Source organism: Carassius carassius, chromosome 34 (assembly GCF_963082965.1).
Source record: "Carassius carassius chromosome 34, fCarCar2.1, whole genome shotgun sequence".
Lineage (NCBI taxonomy): Eukaryota > Metazoa > Chordata > Actinopteri > Cypriniformes > Cyprinidae > Carassius > Carassius carassius.
This window is the reverse complement of record NC_081788.1, coordinates 26,550,527-26,573,772: the sequence shown is the minus strand read 5'-3', so window position 1 is coordinate 26,573,772 and position 23,246 is coordinate 26,550,527. Positions and strand designations below refer to the sequence as shown.

The 23,246-nt window shown below is 36.1% G+C and overlaps 1 protein-coding gene across 4 annotated transcripts in view; it reads left to right on the top strand.

Moving 5' to 3' along the window:
• fgd1 (FYVE, RhoGEF and PH domain containing 1) overlaps positions 1-23,246 on the top strand; it is a 45,475-nt gene that overhangs the window by 1,065 nt on the left and 21,164 nt on the right. For 2 of the 4 annotated variants that reach the window (XM_059523292.1, XM_059523291.1), the window contains exon 1: positions 15,033-15,432. The exons of the other annotated variants lie outside the window; for them this stretch is intronic. In XM_059523292.1, the coding sequence (XP_059379275.1) occupies positions 15,375-15,432 (58 nt within the window). In that variant the 5' untranslated portion in view covers positions 15,033-15,374. Of the gene's footprint in view, positions 1-15,032; positions 15,433-23,246 lie in introns of those variants that run through there. 4 annotated transcript variants of the gene reach the window in all.

Below are 23,246 nucleotides of genomic sequence, written 5' to 3'. Positions count from 1 at the left end.
CAGAGAGATTTGGTTTCGCATGCAGTCCTGCCAAAGCATCATTATAAATAAGAGAGGTGACATTGATGTATGCAAATGCAGATGTGTCAGTGACATATAAAAATTAGATTTTTTTGTAAAAGTCTAGTTTAATGTGCCAGCTTCTTGGAAAAATAATATTTAGGATTGATTATGTTAATGCTAAGGTTGAAAAGTTTCAAGAAAAGGTGATTTAATAACTCTCTAAACTGTCAAGTGATGTGACCACCTTTTTTAAAATATATATTTTCAACTTTTCAATCATAAAGTACAGTATTTGACCATGGCTTTTCATTAAAAAGTCAAAATATGATATTTCTTTTAATAGCCCAGTCATGAAGTCCTGGATGTTTTGATGGGTTTTCTTGTCACGTGACAACAAAATTGCATCCTAGGTTATGCCTCACTGATTTTAATTTGGATGACGTTTTTAATATATATTAGCGTTTATTTTAATATTTTAAAACAAAATTACATAATTGGGGATAATATTTTTTTCAAGGTCTTGTGCTCACAAAGGCCACATTTATTTGATAAAAACACATTAAAATGTTTAAGTAATATTGTGAAATATTTCAGATTTAAATAACTTTTTTTTTTATTTTAATGCTTAACTGCTCTTATTCTTTTTAAAGAAATATATCAAATATATAAAAACAGATAAATAAATTGTAATGGGTCAAATGTACTTTTTATTACTGTTTACTTTGTTTTATTTTTTTTAACTTTTTTTAATTTTTTTTAATAGTAATTAAAAAAATTTTTTTTTTTTTACTGATTCAATAGATCTGGAGTATAAAAATGAGCATCACTGACCCATACGGTACATGTAGCTAATGATCTGCTGAACCGAAGCTTGCAGGTTCAAACCCCAGTAGCTCTGTTAACTTTGACCATTGTGTCCTTGAGTAAGACTCTTAACCTTAGGTGACTCCAGAAGTACAGAAGCTTTTTACTACAGTACTACATTTCCTACTCCAACACTTCAGACCAATAAACAACATATATATGTGATAATATAAAAGAACAGACATACATAATGTTTACATAGAGTAAATGAGCACACAAAGTTTAATCTAAAGTAACACATGTGTTGATGTAAATGGAAACATAGATGTTGAATACTTTGAATTCTTGATGTTTTTTCTCTCTGAAAGTGAGCTTTGGCTCCGGATGTCTTCAAGACTAGAAAAATGCCACCACTCCAGTCCTTGTGTCTAGCATGTTGTGTAGGCGCTTGTACTATTGAGTCCCAGAAAAATGACCTGTACACTATATTAAGGGGAGGCCAAGCTCATACAAATGATTACCGAAATAAATCAGCATTCTTCTTATTTGTCCTACACAGCTTAGAAGCAGTTGTGTTCTGAATGGATGGGCCTGAAGACAAGGTCATCAGTCAAAGTGGCATAATGTATTATCCTGCCTCTGCACGTTAGTCTCAGAGGACGGCGTGTCACTAAATCAATGCCCAGCATTCAGAGTCACATTTTTATGCGATTCCCAATTTTAAGAAGATAATACTCCTGTATAAAGAGCATGCAGAGTGTATCTTGATAATACAGTGCAATATATTGCAGTTTGCAGCAGCCATGGTAATCTGTGCAGATAAACATGTGTTGGCGATCCAGTTCGTCAGATGTTTGTTGGGCATGTAATGATATTCACATGCTCTACTGCTCACTTGCTGATAAGGCAACAGTGGAGCCTGACCGGAGTCCCTTTTGGTGCTACGCTTTGCCATGTTTGGTGTTTAGTGCTATGCTGCCGCTGCAATGTTTGTACTCTGGTGTGTGGTTACTTGTGGGTCTGTCAGTTTAGGATATTTACTCAAGCACTGCGCTGTGAAATCCAATTAAATGCGTCTGGAGTTCATTTCAGTTTAGTGGGTCGCATGTGTGCTGACCACCAACTCGCTAGCGGATTTCAGAAACGTGTCAGTGGTGTTTGATGCACTGGAAGGCCAAACACATGAAGAGTTGTCCCCGGTCAATGTCTTCTTTAATAACTCGTGCGTTTGCTCAATCCATTACCCTTAAAGAGCTCCTTTGGTGAAAATCAAGTTGTTCACAGGTCTGTATGGTGTTTTAAAGGCATATAAAGAAAACGATATGATATGAAATTTTTGAAGAAAATTGTTAGAAAAACTATTATCATCAATGACACGAAATAATTTATAGAATGACCAAAGCATTAAATTCGACATGAAATGGAAGTTGCATTGGTCTTTTCTTCCCTATTGTCAAATTTGATTTCATTGTGGCTTTAAACTTTGGTGCTGAAGTATTTGCTTGTGAATTTTGCTTTAAATTGTGTGGCTTACATAGCTGTTCTTCTGAAATGCATGATGACATCTTGTTCAGTCAGTCTGTGTAATTCAGTAAAATGAATGCATCTCAGCACATCATTAAAAATATGATGTTGAGGTTAATGTAGAAAGAATGAATGTAGAGTAGAAATAGCACTGTCCTGTCTTGTGACTGATTTAATGCAAGAGGAGCAAAATTATCTCACTTAGACTTGTGAACGGGATCAGTTTCATCGTCACCCATAAAAATAGCATGCAGGTGTTTTATTCTGCTGCTATTTTAAAACATTTTTGTCCTCGTTGCATATGACAGTAACAGATGGGCTTATTGTCCATGCATTGTTAGGCTAAACTCGCTTGGATCTGATATAATCAATATAACAGCTGTATCAAATGTGTTTGAACGCTCTTCAAGCCTCTGTTGATAGATTTGCAATTTAAAAGAGGGTTTAAGTGCATTCTTTCGCTTTGATTTTAATTATATATCAAAAGTTTGGGTCAATATATTTTTTGAATGTTTTTGAAATAAGACTCCTATGCTCACAAAGGCTACATTTATTTCTACAGAAATATTATTACAACTTAAAAGAACTGTTTTCTATTTGAATATATTTTAAAATGTAATTTATTCTTATGATGTCAAAGCTGAATTGTCAGCATCATTACTCCAGTCTTCAGTGTCACATGATCCTTCAGAAATCTTTTTAATATTCCGATTGCATTATTTAATTATTATTATCAGTGTTGAAAACAGTTGTTCTGCTTATCTTTGTTTTGTCTTAACTGATCTTGAAAACTTGCATATTACCATTAGTTTCATGATGTTATGTTTTGGATATCTTGCACTGGTATTATTATTATTATTATTTATGCAACAGGGCAATGGCATATTTTCTGAAGTACAATGGAGTATCATATAAATACCATAAATATGTTAATCATTTAGTACTGTTGTGGTATTATCATTTGTTACCATTATTGCACCAGTATGTTTTTAACAGGAAGACCTCAGTGGAAAACACATGATTGTATTTTTGTAGATATAATGGCAGAAACCCCATTTCACACCATGTTTTCTGTGTCTCAGAGTCTGTTTGCCTTGAATGAAGGAGTTTCATTGGAAAATGTTGGAATGTGAAAGAAGAACGAGTTTCAAAAACTTGTACCCGTCTTTTCTTAACAGGGTGTGTATCTGCATAACGCAGCTCGAGTACGATCAGTCCCACACCTCCCATGATCATTGTCACATAGTTTTGGAAGACACTCTTATCTCCTCCCAGACAGTTATCACGAGTAGCTGTGGGCGAGAAAACTCTAGCTCTTTCACTTCTCAACGTTCAGAGCGGCAGAAGTGCTGTTATAATGACAGCGTGAAAGCGCAGCAGTTCTCATTGGTCAACGGCCAACTCGGTAGATGAGTAGGAAGTCTGTCTGGCTGCTCGGCCTGTCGCTCTGTGGAGAATTATATGTGTGTGAATGAGCCAAACTCCTTGTAAATCTCCAGAGCGCCGTTAAAGAAACAGTCCCCGAGATGCATCCATATATAGGTTGGGAAAGAAGGAAACCGACTGAAACGGCTTCTGAACCTTAAGGAAGCCTCGTATGTAAAACAGAGCCTCGCTCATGACCCTCTTGGCCTCTTTTATAAACACAGAGTAAGGATAATACATTATGTTTACTTTAACTCATCCTAGTTTGTGGTTTGCTGTGCAACAGAGCACAACAGCCAGGCTCCAGAAGTTAAAATCCCACTCGTTTGCTTCTCAGAGAAAATGTTTTTTAACAGTAACGTTAAAACCTTTCCAGACAGACCTACCACGAAAACTCAGGTTGTTAGATGATGTTTTATGTTTGCATACCACAAGTTATAGTGATAAATTATGCAGAATTGCTCTGCAAAGACTGCCCACTCCCATGATGCACCTCTGATGACATAATCAAGTCAGTCTCCCTAAACTCCCGAACTGTTTACACTATAGCTGTCAAAAAGTTTGGAATATTTAAGAATTTTTTATGTTTTTAAAAGAAGTCTCTTGTACTTCAGCCAAGATTGGGTTTATTTGAACAAAAATGCAATACCAAATGGGGAAATTTTATTGTCATTTTAAAATAAGTGTTTTCTATTTCAGTATATTTAAAATATAATTTATTCCTGTGATGCAAATCTGAATTTTGAGCATCATTATTCCAGTTTTCAGTGTCACATGATTCTTCAGAAATCATTCTAATATGCTTATTTGCCTTTGCCTGATTTGCCTTTTTCAAGAAGTTAATTTTTATTAAATGAGCCAAAATTGCAATTACAGAAAGAATCAGCCCTGTGTAATATTTCGACACTTGCTTTATTGTTGTAGGGTAATGTGATTCGGAGCCTTTGGGGAAATAAACAGCGGAGTCAGCGGAGCAACTGAGAGCCGTGTTGATGAAGCTTTACTGCTCTGGTTCTTGTTAGGATCCCATAAAAGTCTATTGGTTTTTGCATATTTTCATTTTTGATTCATAATTATGACCATATTTCGTGCTGTGGAGATTATGAAATAAACACAAAATGAGTAGGAAAGTCCTTATTTATATTTAATTGTTGCTTTATTGAACTGTTTCAGGTATTTCAGAGCAAGTATTTCTACAAAGCAAAATACATGCAGTGTCATACTTGCGTTTAATACTTATTGATTTAAACAAATCCTAAAATTAAAGGAATAATTCACAAAAAAATGAAAATTTCCTGAAAATATACTCGCCCTCAAGCCAATATATAGATGAGTTTGTTTCTTCATGAGAACAGATTTGGAGAAATTTAGCGTTACATCATTTGTTCACTAATGGATCCTCTGCAGTGAATGGGTGCCGTCAGAATGAGAGTCCAACATAAAAACATCACAATAATCCACAAGTAATCCACTGGAAAAAGTCCATCCCCTGTTGTCCTCACATCAAAATTTGTTTAGAATTGTTTTGGACTGTTTCCACTTGTAAACAGTGTTTGATCTGTGCAGATTTCTCTCCTGATTCAGATAAGATGAGTTTTTCACTGGAGAAAGCAATATTATGATTATAGAAGTGTCAGTTTAAAAAAATGTCTTAATGATGGGTTTGTTTCTTGCAAACATGCATCTTTTCAAAATGTTAAATGATGGACTTTAGTGGTGTGGATTATTGTGATGTTTTTAACTTTTTGACGGCACCCATTCACTGCAGAGGATCCATTGGTGAGCAGGTCATGTAATGCTACATTTAAAAAAAATCTGTTCTGATGAAGAAACAAACTAATCTACATCTCAGATGGTCTGAGGGTGAGCAAATTTCATTTTTGTATGAATTATTCCTTCAATTATGAGCACATAATGGTGATACTTATCTTAGCAAACACTGCTAATTGTAATAATAGCAATTTTATTTCCACTTCTGTTGAGCTTCGAAAAGGTCCATAGTTTCATAAAACAGGACAGTGGTATGTAGAGATTTAAAAGTTGAGAATGTATAGCTATCAAAGAGCACTGACAGGCATTCTGGTCACACATCCACCACTCACGGGTATAAATAGAAACCTCAGAGGTTTGGCCAGGGCTCACAGAGGAGAACTGAAAGGACACAGCCATGATGTTACAGAGCAGGCCATGACTGTTCATGAGAGTCATCAGCTTCACCAAATCCTGCACAAGTTTATGTGTGTTAGTTAGCCGACTCCCAACACCATGAGAACCAGGTTTTACCCTTGAGCAAGGCACTTGACCTTTGACCCTCTGTGCTTCTCCCCCAAACCACATGACCTCTACACTCCTTAAAGGTGCTTTTTTATATTTTCTCAGTGAAATCAAGATTATCCTCAGAGTTTTATATTATGTAAAGCCACGCTTACTAATGCATCTGTTAGCCTGAAGCGGATGTGATTAATCGCAGTGTCAGCCTAGCGAACAGTCTTTAGCAGGTACTGTTTGAGTGTTAGCTAGATGAGAATAAAGTGACAGTGTGATAGTCAGTGCGAGGTGCTGTTACTGTTCTCTCACCTTCCCTTTATCTTTGCTTCCTTTGTTAATTCAGTGAAAAACACTAGCACCGTGTGGCTGTTAAATGCAAAAAAATGCAAAAGCAAATTTAGTTAACCAGGATCTTTGCTAAAAGAGGAAACAGTAAATACTGCTATGCTAAGGCAAACAAGCTCTTTATTGTGAGTAGTGACTACTTGCAATTTTATGTATAATGTAAACTGTGCAAAACAATACTTTAATCGCGTTATTTTATCATAACTAATTCATTTTTATTAAAGTTAACGCGTAAAACTGACAGCCCTAATATGTATGTATGTATATATATATATATATATATATATATATATATATATATATATATATATATATATATATATATATATATATATATATATATATATATATAGTTTTATTAAATAAAATAAGATTAATACATGTTTATTAAAAGATTAATATTTTTCTCCTTTTAATTTTTCTTTTTACTTTTCTATTGTATAATTTTATTATTTTAAAAAAGGTAAAAATATTTTTTATTTCCTTTTACGTTTAAATATATTAAATGTTATTAATTATTATTATTATTATTTTTATATTTTATTTCTTTTTCATGTATTGTACTACTTTTCAAATATTTTTTTTTTATGAGTAATTGTTTTAATGTGTTTTATTACTTTTTTGTCATATGAAGGTCACATCAAACCTATTCCTTATTCTCTAAAGAATTTGTTTTCTACTGAAACAGGTCTTGCCCCATAGTTCATACATCTCTAAAATCCCCCATTTTTCAAGTTTGATATGTGTACAAATATTTAGAACTTTTATTTCTCCATGGTAATATGTAATAAATTGTGTGAAAACTTTTTAAATTGGCTTCAGCTAATAAACAATTTTTTTTTTTATTTGCACCAAAGAATGTTAGGCAAAAACATAATTAGAAATGTCAAGGAGCTAAAATGCTGTCTGCTACTGCAGCTGAGATGAGGGAAAACGAGGGGAAAGCAAAGACAGTGTGTCAGTGTGTCAGCGTGTGGGAATGCCGTGCTGCCTTTGAAACCACGGACAACGTGGCAGGAGAAAGAGAGCGGAAGCTCTAATCGCTCGAGAGGGAGCTTTAACCCACTCGCTTAAATCCTGGATGCTTTAATCTGCTCAAGTGAACCAGGAGGGCTTGATAAGTACAGAGATGACTCTCAAAATCATGAGCTGATTAGACAGCTCACGAGAGAGACGAATGTGTGTCTGGAGACAGGAGGAGGGGGTGTCTTCGGTCTCTGCTTCTCCACAGCAGAAAATGTAATGAGAGAGGCAGACAAAATAAAACATGTGACCTTTTCCCAGCAGTGAAGGGATGAGAGAAATGCAAGCAGTGCTTCATGAATTTTCCTATACGTGTAGCATTTTCAGATTTTTTTTCAGCAGCAGTTAAAGGCCAAGTCCACGTGTGCACTGGTGTTGATGTGTAAATGACAAAACCATATGATATAGTTCATCTATGAATCATATTCATGGCGCTCACTGATCCATAACACTTATTGAAGTTCTATTCAGATTCAATTCAATGCAACAGTTTATGTAAAAATTATGTATTTACAATTATGCATTTTGCAGATGCTATTATCCAAATCATTTATCGAACTCGCATTGCATTTAAGACCTTCATTTGATCATTTTGTGCATTCACTGAGAATTTACCTTGACCATGACCTTGGGGTTGCATTTAAACCGAATGTCATTGTGATTGTGTCCCACAAATGAAAATGATAAGTCAACATTGCTTCTTGTTTAGGTTACTTCATTAAAATGAGCTAATGCTACTCAATTGTTGAATATTTTGACACAATTAAATATTTTTTTAAATGGATGTTTTCATAATTGATTTGTGTTGAATTTTATTGGAAGCTACTCAAATCAGTTACATTTCTACACAAGGTATCATGTCAACATTTTACATTGTAAAATATATTCAAATAGAAAACTGCTATTATAAATTCTAAAAACATTTCACAATATTGCTGTGTTTCTGATCAAATATTGGTGAGCTTAAGAGACTTCTTTCATGAACATTAAAATAAAATAAATAAAAAAAAAAGGTTAGTATACTGCTTTCAGCATCTTGGCTCCATGACTTTAAGTCTTCCATTATAAGTCTCAGACTCAAATATCAAAGTCAAAGGTCACTGAACCTGCACTCCAGCCCTGTCTGAGCTGAACAAAGCATTGCATTCCTGACCGCTCAGAGAAGCTCATCTATACATACAATAGTATCAGATTTGAAATAGAAGCCTGGAACACTGTAACCAAAGCAAATGGATTCTCTTTCTTTCCAAGAGATAAGTGGAGCTTCTTGCAGTAAAAAGCAATGGCATAATAAATCTTTTTTTTACTCTTGAATATCTGCAACCTGGTTCTATCCCAGAGAGATGCTTTGAGCAGGTTTGGTTTAGGGAAGACTGTAATGTAGAGGTGTCGTTTTATTAAACAGAGAGCGCTTTTTGAGGAAACTAATCAATCCTTTGGTTTGGACTTCAGTGTCCTTATGATGAATCTGCTTATTTAAAGGGATAGTTCACCCCAAAATGAAAATTCTGTTATCATTTATTCATCATTGTTCCACCCAGGTATTTCTTTACTTTGTTAAACACAAAATAAGTTATTTTGATATGTTGGTAACCAAAAAGTCGCTGGTAGCCATTGACTTCCATAGTGTGTGTGTGTGTGGGGGGGGGGGCTATGTAATTTAATGGCTACCTATTAGCTATTAGCTATTTTCTTTTGGGTTCAACCAAAGAAAGAAACATGAGGGTGAGTAAATGTCTGAATTTTAATCTTTGTATGAACTGTCCCTTTAATAGCAGTCTACCCACTTTGTACATGCCGACTGCTGATTATATTCACAGTCACTTGAAAGTCAGCCGAGGACCAGATATTATTAATCATGTTTTTAAAATCATGCGTTCTCACAAGTGAGCAGATGACCAGCCCCCTCTATCTGAGAGTGTTGTTAGACATCTGGTGAGGGAGGCGTAACAAATCCAGCCCTCTGGGAGTGAGTTCGACATGTCAGCAAGCAAACAGCTGATACTCTCAAGGCCTCATTCAGCCCAACAATACAGCACTCACACCAGCTCCATTACAGACACTAGACCCTCCAGTGCAAGCACAGTCGGCCATAATCCACTCATACACTTACACTTCCTGTACTTTATGGCATTATTTTTGTGACACAATCCTGAACGAGTAATTGTATGTTTTGAGCACAGAGAACTATATTTTGTGAGCACATTACATTATGAACAGAAATTAACAATCGCAAAAAAAAAAAAATTCGCTTGAGCAAAGAAAAAACGATTCCGTGCTCAATAAATATATTTGCTTGTTTGCTATTATCCATATTAACGTGCAGTAATAACCCCTCTCACGCAGTTTACTCAGGTGCTCTCTCACAAACTTATTCTCTGCGCTCCTGTCACGTCCCCCTCTCTCTCTCTCAACCTCTTAATACTGTGCGCGCTCAACTCTTGACACACGCTCGCTCAACTTACAACAGCGTTACAAGTGTGCCACAAAATCAACCAATCGGAAAATTAAAGGTCAATTGTGATTGGCTGTTGGTCTCCAATCAAATCGCTAGTAGAACCAAAGCCCATCATTTCCTATACAGGCGCGTCCGTATATTTTACGGCTCTGGCCCGAGCGCTTTGGAAAGGAGGAGAAAGCGGCACGACTAGCGTTTTCCACGCGTTTTTAGGCGCGATATGTGAACGGCCCTTAACGCGTGTTCGAAACCCGCGCCAACACAGACTTACTTTATTTTTTATTTTATCCTTACTTCAGCCGCTACGGGTGAGCATACCAATAACTTGTAATCTTTACAAGAATATCAGAATCATGCAATGAGCAAGTCTGCGTTTATTAGACACTTAATAATATCACATCAGTTTGTTCCATCACATCTGCAGCAGAGACCTGAACCAGGAAGTTGGTCACCAGATCACACGGCAACCAGTTAAACCGTAACACCGGAGAGCGCCAGGATGTTTTCCTCTGAGGTGCTCGTGCATCGCAGTTGTGCTGCCGTGGTACACCATATCGGTTTTACAAAGCCATTTTATTTGGCCTCTGTTTAAAGTATTCCCATACTTTTGATAACAGTGGTCTCTGTTTTTGTGAAAGAATGCAACTTTCTCCATTCCCAGTATGCCATTAAGCGAGATGTAAACAGTGTGACGCGTCGACGCATTTCACGCATTTTGACGTATTTTTGTAGTCGACGCAATCAATGACGTTGACGCGTCGTTGCAGCACTAATATATATATATATATATATATATATAGTGAGTTCATTACATTGCATTTTTAATTTAGTGCATTTAATTTTGGTCAAATTAGGATTCAAGAAGTACTGTAGATGTACATGTAATGATGTAGTACTTGAAATGCATTCTGCACAAGCCCCCTGTGTGGAGTGTGTTTTGTTAATTACACTAAGGTGATGTGTGTATATGGAGGCCAATAAAAGTGTGCTGAATGCAGAGAGTGAAGGTCAACCCCATTAACCCTTAGTTCATCCCTTCTGTTACTAGCAAAAGACCATTGAACTCTTCTACTATCTCTCTTATAATGATTCAGTGGGGCTGTTGTTGGGTTTTTATGGCCTTGAGGTAAACGCAAGAGGACGATTGCACCTCTGGAGATCATTTTAATAATTTAACACTTGAAATTTATACATAGTTCATTCAGTTGTACTCGCAGAACTATTGCGCTATTATTAGTGCCATTTTCTAATATATATATATATATATATATATATATATATATATATATATATATATATATATATATATATATATGTGTGTGTGTGTGTGTGTGTGTGTGTATAGATATATATTTACATATACAGTATATTTGTCATTTATTTGGCTTTTTGCAAGGGCCACTCATATTTATCTGTTTGGATGTTTGTTTGTTTTTTATGTACACTGTAAACCCTAATGTTGTCTTGACTTAAAAAATCAAGTAATGTTGACTAAACATTACTTAAAATTTTGCATTTTGGCCCTGTCACTTAAAAATATGAGTTAATTTAACTAATTTACCTTCAAAATGCATAAACTTAAGATTTCAAGTGTTGTGAGCTCAAAATCATGAGTAATCCTTTGGAAAAACTCAACGTCACTCTGTTCTTCCTTTAATGTGATTGGCCATGGAAGGAATTCTGCCTAGCAACAAGAGAACAAAAGCACTGATTGGTGGATTACAAAATTCGTCCTTTTGGTCTGTTTGGTTGCTGATCTACATTTCAAGAGGAAGTTTTTCTTTGTGTGCTATGTTCGGTGACTAACATTATATAGATATAAAGTTGTGTTGCATGATTTCTACTAGTGAAATATGTTAATTTAAATCCTTGTGGTACGTGATTTTGAGATGGTATGATTATTGAAACGACAACTTAAGTATTTGATGAAGTGGCCCAATCGTTTTCCTTTGAGAGAAAGAACATGGCAGCTAATGTTACTGCTTAACTTGTTAGACCCATACACTGAAAACCCTAATAAGTTGACCGAACTAAATTGATTGAGTAAACTCGTTGCCTCAATTTAATTGAGTAATGGAGTCTCCCAAAACTTACATATTTAAGTTTATTTAACTTGATGCTTTTGTATGCATATGCTTTTATTTATTATTTATTTTTTGCAAGGGCCTTATTTATTTAATTTTGTTGTTGTTTTTGCAAGGGCCACTCATTGTTTTTTATTTTTATTTTATTTATTTATTGTTTTTTCCCACGTTTTGTGTAATTTGAATTTTATTTATTTATTGTTTACTTTTTTGTTTCTTTTTTTTTTGCTTTCATTCATTAATTGAGTTTTAAAAAATTGTATACTTGTTTTTTTTCACAGGTCACTTAAAAAACATACTTATTTGTTTATTTTTCTGTATTCATATTTGTTTTACTGCAGATGATTACGTTTTACAATACATATTTAATGCATGTGGAAATTAGCGCATGCTTTTAATAAACTTCTGAATATGAATGCTGTTTGCCAATCTGTGTCTTAGTGCACACGTGAGTCATTGGCCTGTGGCATTTAGACTTGTGATGCCGTCGGTGAGCATGCGCTCTGTGTCAAAGTCACAATAATGACAGTAGGCAGATGGCCTTCTCTCTAGGGAATCAGGGGGTAAATCTCTCCATTTAAAGCCTACAACCTGTGCCAGGGTCTGAGAGAGCAACAGCACTGCTGACGCAGCAGGGGTGAGGAAAATAAAAGAAACAGAAGGAGCGATGGGGCAAACCCATGCCACGTAATCTCAAATCATTCTATGTGTTAGAGGATTATTCAGACATTGGACAACAGAGACAAAAACCATCACAAATTATCCTAAAGACATGCTAGAGCATGATGTCTTGTCTGGAGGAAAGCTGGGTGTAAATTGTATGACCTTCGAGATCAGCCAAGCCTTCTTTATCTGATGTCATCGCTGCTGAGAAGTTGGTGTGACACACTTTTATATTCTGTGTTAACTTCATTATTGTGTTCTCATGCTTTACTCAAAATCGTAAAAATGCAGCGTTAATCCGGCTTGAAACCCATCTGGATGAATGATTTGCGGCAGTTTATGTCAACACCATTAGCTAAGTCATGGCACTTATTTACTTTACTGGATGTGCGGTGGCCAAGATTTCACAAAACCTTAAGCTTCCTTAAGCCATTATACATCTATAATATGACAAAACATGAATATTATTTGAAAGAAATATAGTAGAAACACTTTTTAAACAAAACATTTAACAGAAAGTTTACATTTCATATCATAAAAGAGATGTTTGAAGTAAATAAAAATGATTATGAATAACTATCATTAATGAAACATTTACATAAAGTGAAACTGCCTTATTTAAATTTTTTAATAATTTGTCTAATGCAGTGAAATGCTGACATTAATGTCCTGAATTTTCTTTAAATAATATTTATTTTTGTATATTTTGTATTTTGAAGGCACTTTATGATATTCGTCTCTAATTACACTATTTAAAAACTAATATTATATTATTTGTTGAAGCAAAGTCTCTTTACAGAAAAGGGGCAGTTGTTTTTTAACATTGGTAAAAGGCATAACGTACAGATCATATCCACTTGAATGGTGAAGAAATGAAAGCTTTAGCCTAAGTTCTGCCAGGAAGACTCAATTACTTCGTCACTAATTACCTTCCTCATTATCCAATCACGTCTTTATACTTTGGTATAAAAGATCGTACTTACACATGTTTGAGTTCACAGATGCCGACGTGATAACAACCTCCACCCTCCCCACCACCACCAGGATGGTCCTGTCCTTACCTTCCAGGGGGGGTCAGCTGCGCCCCTGCCTTTGTCTTCAGGCAGGAAATGCAGGTCCGCTACCCTCGGATTACGAACCATGGACGGGGCCTTCCGCCAAAGAAATTTATAATTATGCTTGCTAAGTTGTCAATAAATGTATGCTTCGTACGTTTTATCTCCCGAGTCTTTCTGGTAGAACTGAAATCTCCAGTAATGTTTTTAAGATTACAATAATATCTAGAAACAATAGTATCATAAATTTAACTTTAAATCCCATTAAATGTTTTTAAAACTGGTTAAACTAATGCACATGCATGTTTCACAGTTAAAATGGGTGATTGTCTCTTTAGACTAAAAGGTGAGACTTCCTTTCCTTCATCTCCCATGTTTTAGCGTTATGGTTTCTTTCATTCATTTTCCTATAGACTTGTTTCCTCTTCATACATCCTCTGGTTAAAGTCAGTACATGTAGATGATGACAGATAGGGTCACGTGTTTGATCATTTGTGATGCCTAATTTTAAGAGAGCCTAATTACACAGCACCGCGCCTGCCATTTAACTATGAGATGGTTATTCCATGAGTCACAGGCCCTCGATGTGTCATAACCTTTTTAATTGAGTGCGTGTCTAATGCATCAGTTCCATTATGCCATCTTAATGAAAATCACATCAACCTATTTTTAAAGAGTAGATTAAAGTGCAGTAACAAAGCTGCAGAAATGGTTTATATGTACATGTGTGTGTGTGTGTGTGTGTATGTATATATCAATATGCATGTACATACATAGTGTGCATACATAAACATGTTTTTATGTTGTATTTTTTATATATTTATTTAAATATATTTGTTTAGATTTATTTATATACTAGACATATACTATGATACTAATGGTAACATTTGTATATGAAGTATATGAATTTTACTATTATATATTTTATATCTTATATCATCACTGTATTCCTATAGTACATTGACTCAAGCAAATGGTCATGAGGTCATGCGTTTCGTTCGCAGAGAACTTACACATTAATGCATCCCTTATGTACATTATGCATCCTAAAACATATTAAACGATATTCCTTAAATTTACTGTGAGTTGCCTTGGATAAAATAATTTTACCAAATGAATAAGTGTGATGTAAATGTAGGCCTAATATACTGTGGAAGAGCGTTCGTTGTCAACCCACTTTTTGCAAGTATGTAGAATATATATAGAATATACACTCAGGGACGCAAATAATTGAAAAAAATGTATTATTATTATTTGAATGACAATCGGTATCATAATATACACACAGTCCAAACTAAACCCTCTAAACTGTTGTCAAGGAAACAGAGCTGAGGATGGTGATGGGAGGAGGGACCGGGTGTGTGTATGTGTCAGGGCAGTCGGAGAGGGGTGGGGGGCGCGAGGGTGCACTTTATTTCCTTATTGTATCCGCATTTTCGGTGTCATCATGGCCACCGATGCACAAACCTCTTATATGTTGGTTTTAGCGTCGTTTTGGTGTGATTAGCTTTATTTCTGCGGCGGGTTTGTGTAGTAAACGCGTGGTCTCGAGGCGCTGGAGATGCGCGTGAGAGCGCAGACGCTCCTCGCGCCTTAGATCGTTCGCCGGTAGACTGGAGGAGCAACCGGGTTTGCGTTTATTTACCATTAACTGCATCTATTGGATCTTTATTTCATCTTTGAGCAACTGGGGGGGATTGTGTCTCCCCGTTCTGTATTTTAATGACTGGTTTCGTATTTTGCTGCGCGATGTACATGGATAAAACCAGTGTGCTCCGGGGTAAGAAGCTTTTTTTTGTATTTCATATTTTATTTCGACATATTAAAGCTTAATGTGTGTTTTAATAACGAAATTGTGTTAATAACTGTAGTTTAATCATATGCAGTGTTGTATGTTTGCTCATCTGCAGCATCATATACACACCATCATGTGGGAATTTTATACATGCATGTTCTATAGTTCACTGTGTCAGTATGTAAAGTGCGTGTATTCACCATCGTCTTTTTTTGCATAATTTGTATTGGCGTTTGATTATTTTTATCATGCATTTTCACAAAATGTGTATTTTGGGTTTGGATTAAATGTTTATGCTTTGATCCAGATTTTTTAATTATTTTTGGTGGAGGGGGATGGGCTTTATATGCAATGGAGTAAAATTAATGACATGCACCTTTCCTGTGCACATGATAAATCACACCTTCATGCACATTTTGAATTGTCTGTGAAATATCGCTGGTGCTTCACCTTCATTTTACAGACTGGTGCATCATTACTGCTGCACATGGATGTAGGGAGACATCTAGTGAAGCCTGACATGTAGACGTGCATGTGTGTGCAGGACACTACTACTGCTGTTGGCTTCCCCTGTGTTTGCAGTATGCATGCCTTTTGAAGGTTATTTTGACGATGCAGAGACAGCATGCACCTGCCATCATTAGTGCACTTTAGGTGTGTTTGTTTGTGTTTCCATGTTGTTGTCAGGGACTGGCTATGCCAGTGCAATGTCGGTTTCATCATACCATGCCTGATGAGCTGACAATCTGTTATTTTAAAAATCAAAAGGCACTGTATGATACATCAAAACAATGCCTGTTGGCTGTCAACTCACCATAGAGTGGGTGTGCCTGACTACAGTATCCATTTCAGCGATGCGTTCCTTCATACTGCTGCATTTCGGAAATTAATGAACTATATTCAAGTGCAGCTTCTGAAACTTTCGGCATCGCAAGTATTTCTCTGAAAACACTATTAACTTTCATGCACTGGTGTTGTAGTGGCTTCTTCATGCAGTGCATTGATTGATGTGTGGATTTGTTTAGATTTATATAGGAGATTGGGTGGCAGATGCGTGCAGTGTTTTGCTGATGTCTGACCCATTAACGGAGCCTTTAGAGGCACAGATGTCTATGCCTGGTTTAATCTACATTATTGACCACCTTCAGTGGGCCACATAATAGAGTATTTAAGCATCTGTAGTTCTGACTGCAGTAGTTTTCTTAAAGGAATAGTTCACCAAAAATGTAAACTTTAGAAACTGTATTCGCATACAGGCCATCCGAGATGTATATGGAGATTTGGAGAAATTCAGTATGACATCACTTTCTTACCAACGGATCCTCTGCAGTGAATGGGTGCCGTCAGAATGAGAGTCCAAACAGCTGAAAATCTTCACAATTAATTCAAGTAATCCACAACACTCCATCAATCAATGTCTTGTGAAGTGAAAAACTGCATGTTTGTAAGAAACAAATCCATCATCAAGATGTTTTTAGCTTTAAACCGTTGCTTCCAGCTAAAAAATAAGTCTTCTATCCATAAAATAGCTTTCTTCAGTAAAAAAGTCACCTCCTCTGAATCATGAGAGAAATATGCACAGATCAAGCACAGTTTACAAGTGAAAAAATAATCCAAACCAATTCTAAACTAATATGCTGATGGATTTTGATATGAGGACAACAGGACTTTTTTGGCCAGAAGCAATGGTTTAAAGTTAAAACGCCTTAATTATGGATTTCTTTCTTACAAACACAAATCTTTTCACTTAACGAGACATTAATTGATGGACTGGAGTGGTGTGGAATACTTGTGAATTATTGTGATGTATTTATCAGCTGTTTGGACTCTCATCCTGACGGCACCCATTCACTGCAGAGGATCCATTGGTGAGCAAGTGTTGTAATGGTAAATTTCTTAAAGTCCGTTCTAATAAAGAAACAAATTAATCTTGAGTGAGCATTTTAAGCAGGCGTATGTTATGGACAATAAGGTGCATTTTATTGAAGGCATTTTGAATGCACAGAGATACCGTGATGAGATCCTGAGGCCCATTGTTGTGCCATTATCCACGGCCATCACCTCATGTTGCAGCATGGTAATGCACGGCCTCATGTTGCAAGGATCTGGACAAAATTCCTGGAAGCTGAAACATCCCAGTTCTTGCATGGCCAGCATACTCACCGGACATGTCACCCATTGAGCATGTTTGGGATGCTCTGGAGCGGCGTATACGACAGCGTGTTCAACTCTATGCAAAGTAGTTGTGTTGCAAATGGTTCACATCAGATACTGACTAGTTTCCGGACCCCCCCTGACCCCCCAATACAGTAAAACTGCACATTTTAGAATGGCCTTTTATTGTGGCCAGCCTAAGGCACACCTGTGCAATAATCATGCTGTCTAACCAGCATCTTGATACGCCACACATGTGAGGTGGAAGGATTATCTCTGCACAGGAGAAGTGCTCACTGTACATAGAAAAAGTCTTAGATCTTTGAGTTCAGCTCATGAAAAATGGGGACAAAAACAAAAGTGTTGCATTTATAATTTTGTTCCGTATATTTGCTTCTGTAGATTTCAATTACACTACATATCTTTAAAGACTGTGAGTTGTTTCTCCTTCACTGAGTCAGATATCTCCACTTCCGTAGCACTTGCATACACTAAACTATTCAGTTTTATTCATATCTATATTCTGAATTCCTGTCTCTATGCATGCAATCTTCAGATTTCTGTTCTTCAAATACATTCAAATTGATGAGCTGACAATCTGATATTTAAAAAATCAAATATTAGTGATGCGTTCTTTCGGACTGCTGCAATTCGGAAATGAATAAACTACATTCAAGTGCATCTTCTGAAACTTTATGCATCGCAAGTATTTCCCTGAAAACTTATAGTGGCCTTCATACAGTGCATTGACTGATAAAATTAGTGCATATTTAATTAGACATTGCTAATTAACATATTCAAACATAACATTTCAGAACATTTGTAATACAAAAAAGTCCTTACAAAACAAGTCTTAATCAATCAACTGGGGAAGTATGGTGATATCTTTTAGCACAATGTTTACCCTCTTCACCTGTGATGTCTTGCTTTAAACCTTCCAAAGATTCCAGTTATGTTTCCCTGCAGATTTTTGGACAGGTTTTCAGGTGCTGTGATAAAGACTTGTTTGTCTGCTTCACAGGCTGTTCATTGTTATGCAGTGTCATCCTCACTTGTGTCTTGGCCTTGTTTAGATGAGAGCAAATCTTCACTGAGGCTTGGATTGTGTGTAGCATCTGCGTGCTGACTGTCCTGTCAGTGCACATGCTTCTGATCAGGATAAAAATAGTCCTTCTGTTTCAACACACCCCTCAGCTCACGGTGGAATAGATTTTATAAAAGAAAAAGTTTTTTCTTTCTGTAGCTGCAGTGGTCTGATGCTTGCTGTTACTCTTTATATTCTCTGCATGTTGAGATGAGTATTAAAACTGATGTCTAGCGTTTCTGAGGAGCCTGTTTCCATTCCATATCGGCGAGCTCATGAAATATTCATGAAAAGTCACAGAAGATGATGAATCAGCAAAGTGATGTGGTTTTAAATGTCTTATTGATCCTGAGCTGACTGACAGATCAGATTCTGACTGGTCATGTTATTGTTACATGAGGAAGCCCTAATCTATAGACATCACAGACTGACATCTCTAACCACAAGCGTCCTATTTTATCTTTGTTCCAAAACATAGGCATAGAAGACCACAGACCAAGAAAATTGGTGTAGGTAGGATTTACTTGGAACAATTTTCACTCAGAAATTGATAGTAAATTAAATTAACAAATAATTACAAAGAAATTAAAAGTAACACGTAGAATTAAATGTGATTTTTTTTTAATTGAATGTATTTTCAGCATAATTAGCATAATTATGTCACATGATCCTTCAGAAATCATTCTGATATGCTGATTTAATTAAAAAAAACTTTTCTTTTTTATTATTTTCAGTATTATAAATTTTCCAGGTTCCTTTGATTAATAGAAAATTCAAAAAGAACATTTATTTAAAATAGAAATGTTTTGTAACATTATAAATGTTTTAACTTTCACTTCTGATTAATTTATTGCATCTTTGCTGAATAAAAGTATTAATGTCTTCCAAAATAATGATTATAAAAAAAATCATGGTGACCCCAAACAGTAGTAAATAATTTAGAAGGAAACCACTTGGTTTGAATATTGTGTATATATACTGTAAAAAATAGTTTTTCTACTTCAAAAATGTCACATTTAATTCAGTGTTACTTGTAAACAATGACTTTTTTATTATTCATTGTGAAATTAACTAGCAATTTAAGTTCAAATTGTTTCTACACTATTTTTATTTCAGTGTAGCTTTTTTTTCACCAGTCTGAAAAGCCAATATGTGTCTGACAAGCTGCGAAGTCCGTCATCATTCAAATAAGAGTGTTTCTGTGAGGTTTTATAGTGTAGACATCAATCTGAATTGTGAAGATATAGCCAATACCCTGATATCAGACCCATGGGGTGGAGATTTCTGCAGAGGTTGTCAAACACAAGTCCTCTGTGCCTCAGTGCCTTGCCAGCAGTACCTCCACCTGTCTACACCAGACCACAGCTCATATTTTACAGGCCTCTTGGCACCATTTAGGAGAAGAATTTGACCTGGGACCTGAATGTCTTTAATAGTCACTTCCTTACAGTGCAGGTGCAGGTACATCCTGTTTGCTTATGCACGAGGTGTGCGCTGATGTCCTGATTTCACACTCAGAGAATGACCTTGCAATGTTTTCCTTTGGTTTTAGCCAGGTTAGCAGTTTCTTTTAGGTTCAGTTGTGACCGTAAAATCACATACTTGGAACTTTCGGTTTATGATTGGAATCCTTTCGAAGTGAACCCACGGGTTCTCATTGAAATGCAAACTGCTACAGTCAATAGTAAATCTGGTTGTGAATATCTTTAAAGTGGTTTTGTTAGGGAAGCTGGTGAGGCAGATGTTCTATTGAATCATGGGTAGTTCAGATGATGCTTACAGACCTCCGTGACACGAACCTTTCATTGGAATTGAGTGTCTTAAAGGTATGTTAAACAAAAATATGGAAATTCTGTCATTTAGTCATCCTATGTTGTTTCAAAAGCTATATGATGTGTGTGCGATACTGACACAAAATGATATCTGTGATATTGATGATAACAATCATTAGACAATATTTAGCAGAATGTGTTTTTGTGCTGGTACACTGACAAAAAATGGTAGTGAAACCATTTTTGCTCAGAAACGGCAAGTAACACATTTGAATTAAATGTAAAATTTGGAAGTAGAAAGTCTAAAGTATTTTCTTTTAAAACATTTAAATATTTTATTTACAATTTTGGAAAATCATTTTTGCAGTGTACCTGGATTGGTTTAGGCCTGTCATGGACAGCTGACTATACTGAAGCTTTTCATATTTTTCATGTATGTGTGGTGTTAGTTTACAGCAGTGACAGAAATTAACTCTGAGTCCAATACGATCCACTACGAGGCAATATTTGCCCCCTTGAACTGATTTCCACAGGATCTTTTACATTTATAATGGAATTTTTTTTACCTTAGAAGTATGCATTATTTTGTATGTCATAAAAATGATTCTTACATTTAATAAATCAATTCAGACAGTGAAAAGACAATAATACCAGTCACATAAAATTGGTATCAACCAAATCCATCTTTGCACTGCAGAAGTTGCCTCCAAAGTGGTGTTTAGGTCTATTTAAAAAGGCTGTTTAATGCAGCTGTGGACAAATAGTACAAAAAAGACAATATTAATGTTTAAAATGTAGCTCACAATGTTAACTTGTAAATGTAAAATCTCAATATAACATTTGCGATTGTGCTGATATTCTGGAAAAACAGCACCCTTGCTTATGTGATATTGGCTCATATATGGTTCATGTGAAGTTACTCATTTTATCTCATAAAATTCATCTACTGATCAAACTGGTAATCAAAATGGCATATTTAAGCATTTTTTCCTGTGAAAGTAATTTCTGCATGCCTAAAAATGGCTTAAAAAAATAACCTCATTTAGCATATAGGCAGATTCATGAATATGCAAATTAGCCCCCGCCTCCACTCAATCACAGCAGCTGACACAGTGGCAAGCTGTAATACTCGATTAATTCAGCCATGTACAGGTCCTTCTCAAAAAATTTGCATATTGTGATAAAGTTCATTATTTTCCATAATGTAATGATAAAAATTAAACTTTCATATATTTTAGCTTCATTGCACACCAACTGAAATATTTCAGGTCTTGTATTGTTTTAATACTGATGATTTTGGCATACAGCTCATGAAAACCCAAAATTCCTATCTCAAAAAATTAGCATATCATGAAAAGGTTCTCTAAACGAGCTATTAACCTAATCATCTGAATCAACTAATTAACTCTAAACACCTGCAAAAGATTCCTGAGGCTTTTAAAAACTCTCAGCCTGGTTCATTACTCAAAACCGCAATCATGGGTAAGACTGCCGACCTGACTGCTGTCCAGAAGGCCATCATTGACACCCTCAAGCGAGAGGGTAAGACACAGAAAGAAATTTCTGAACGAATAGGCTTTTCCCAGAGTGCTGTATCAAGGCACCTCAGTGGGAAGTCTGTGGGAAGGAAAAAGTGTGGCAAAAAACGCTGCACAACGAGAAGAGGTGACCGGACCCTGAGGAAGATTGTGGAGAAGGACCGATTCCAGACCTTGGGGGACCTGCGGAAGCAGTGGACTGAGTCTGGAGTAGAAACATCCAGAGCCACCGTGCACAGGCGTGTGCAGGAAATGGGCTACAGAGAAGCAGCACTGGACTGTTGCTCAGTGGTCCAAAGTACTTTTTTCGGATGAAAAGCAAATTTTGCATGTCATTCGGAAATCAAGGTGTCAGAGTCTGGAGGAAGACTGGGTAGAAGGAAATGCCAAAATGCCTGAAGTCCAGTGTCAAGTACCCACAGTCAGTGATGGTCTGGGGTGCCATGTCAGCTGCTGCTGTTGGTCCACTGTGTTTTATCAAGGGCAAGGTCAATGCAGCTAGTTATCAGGAGATTTTGGAGCACTTCATGCTTCCATCTGCTGAAAAGCTTTATGGAGATGATAATTTCGTTTTTCAGCACGACCTGGCACCTGCTCACAGTGCCAAAACCACTGGTAAATGGTTACTGACCATGGTATTACTGTGCTCAATTGACCTGCCAACTCTCCTGACCTGAACCCCATAGAGAATCTGTGGGATATTGTGAAGAGAAAGTTGAGAGACGCAAGACCCAACACTCTGGATGAGCTTAAGGCCACTATCGAAGCATTCTGGGCCTCCATAACACCTCAGCAGTGCCACAGGCTGATTGCCTCCATGCCACGCCGCATTGAAGCAGTCATTTCTGCAAAAGGATTCCCGACCAAGTATTGAGTGCATAACTGAACATAATTATTTGAAGGTTGACTTTTTTTTGTATTAAAAACACTTTTCCTTTATTGGTCGGATGAAATATGCTAATTTTTTGAGATAGGAATTTTGGGTTTTCATGAGCTGTATGCCAAAATCATCAGTATTAAAACAATAAAAGACCTGAAATATTTCAGTTGGTGTGCAATGAATCTAAAATATATGAAAGTTTAATTTTTATCATTACATTATGGAAAATAATGAACTTTATCACAATATGCTAATTTTTTGAGAAGGACCTGTATGTTTGAACCAGAAGCTGATTCCGTAGAAGAGGGAAAGTGAATTATACAGGAGTTTCTACTCTACAAGTCCATGTATTAGAATGGTAATGCATTTTA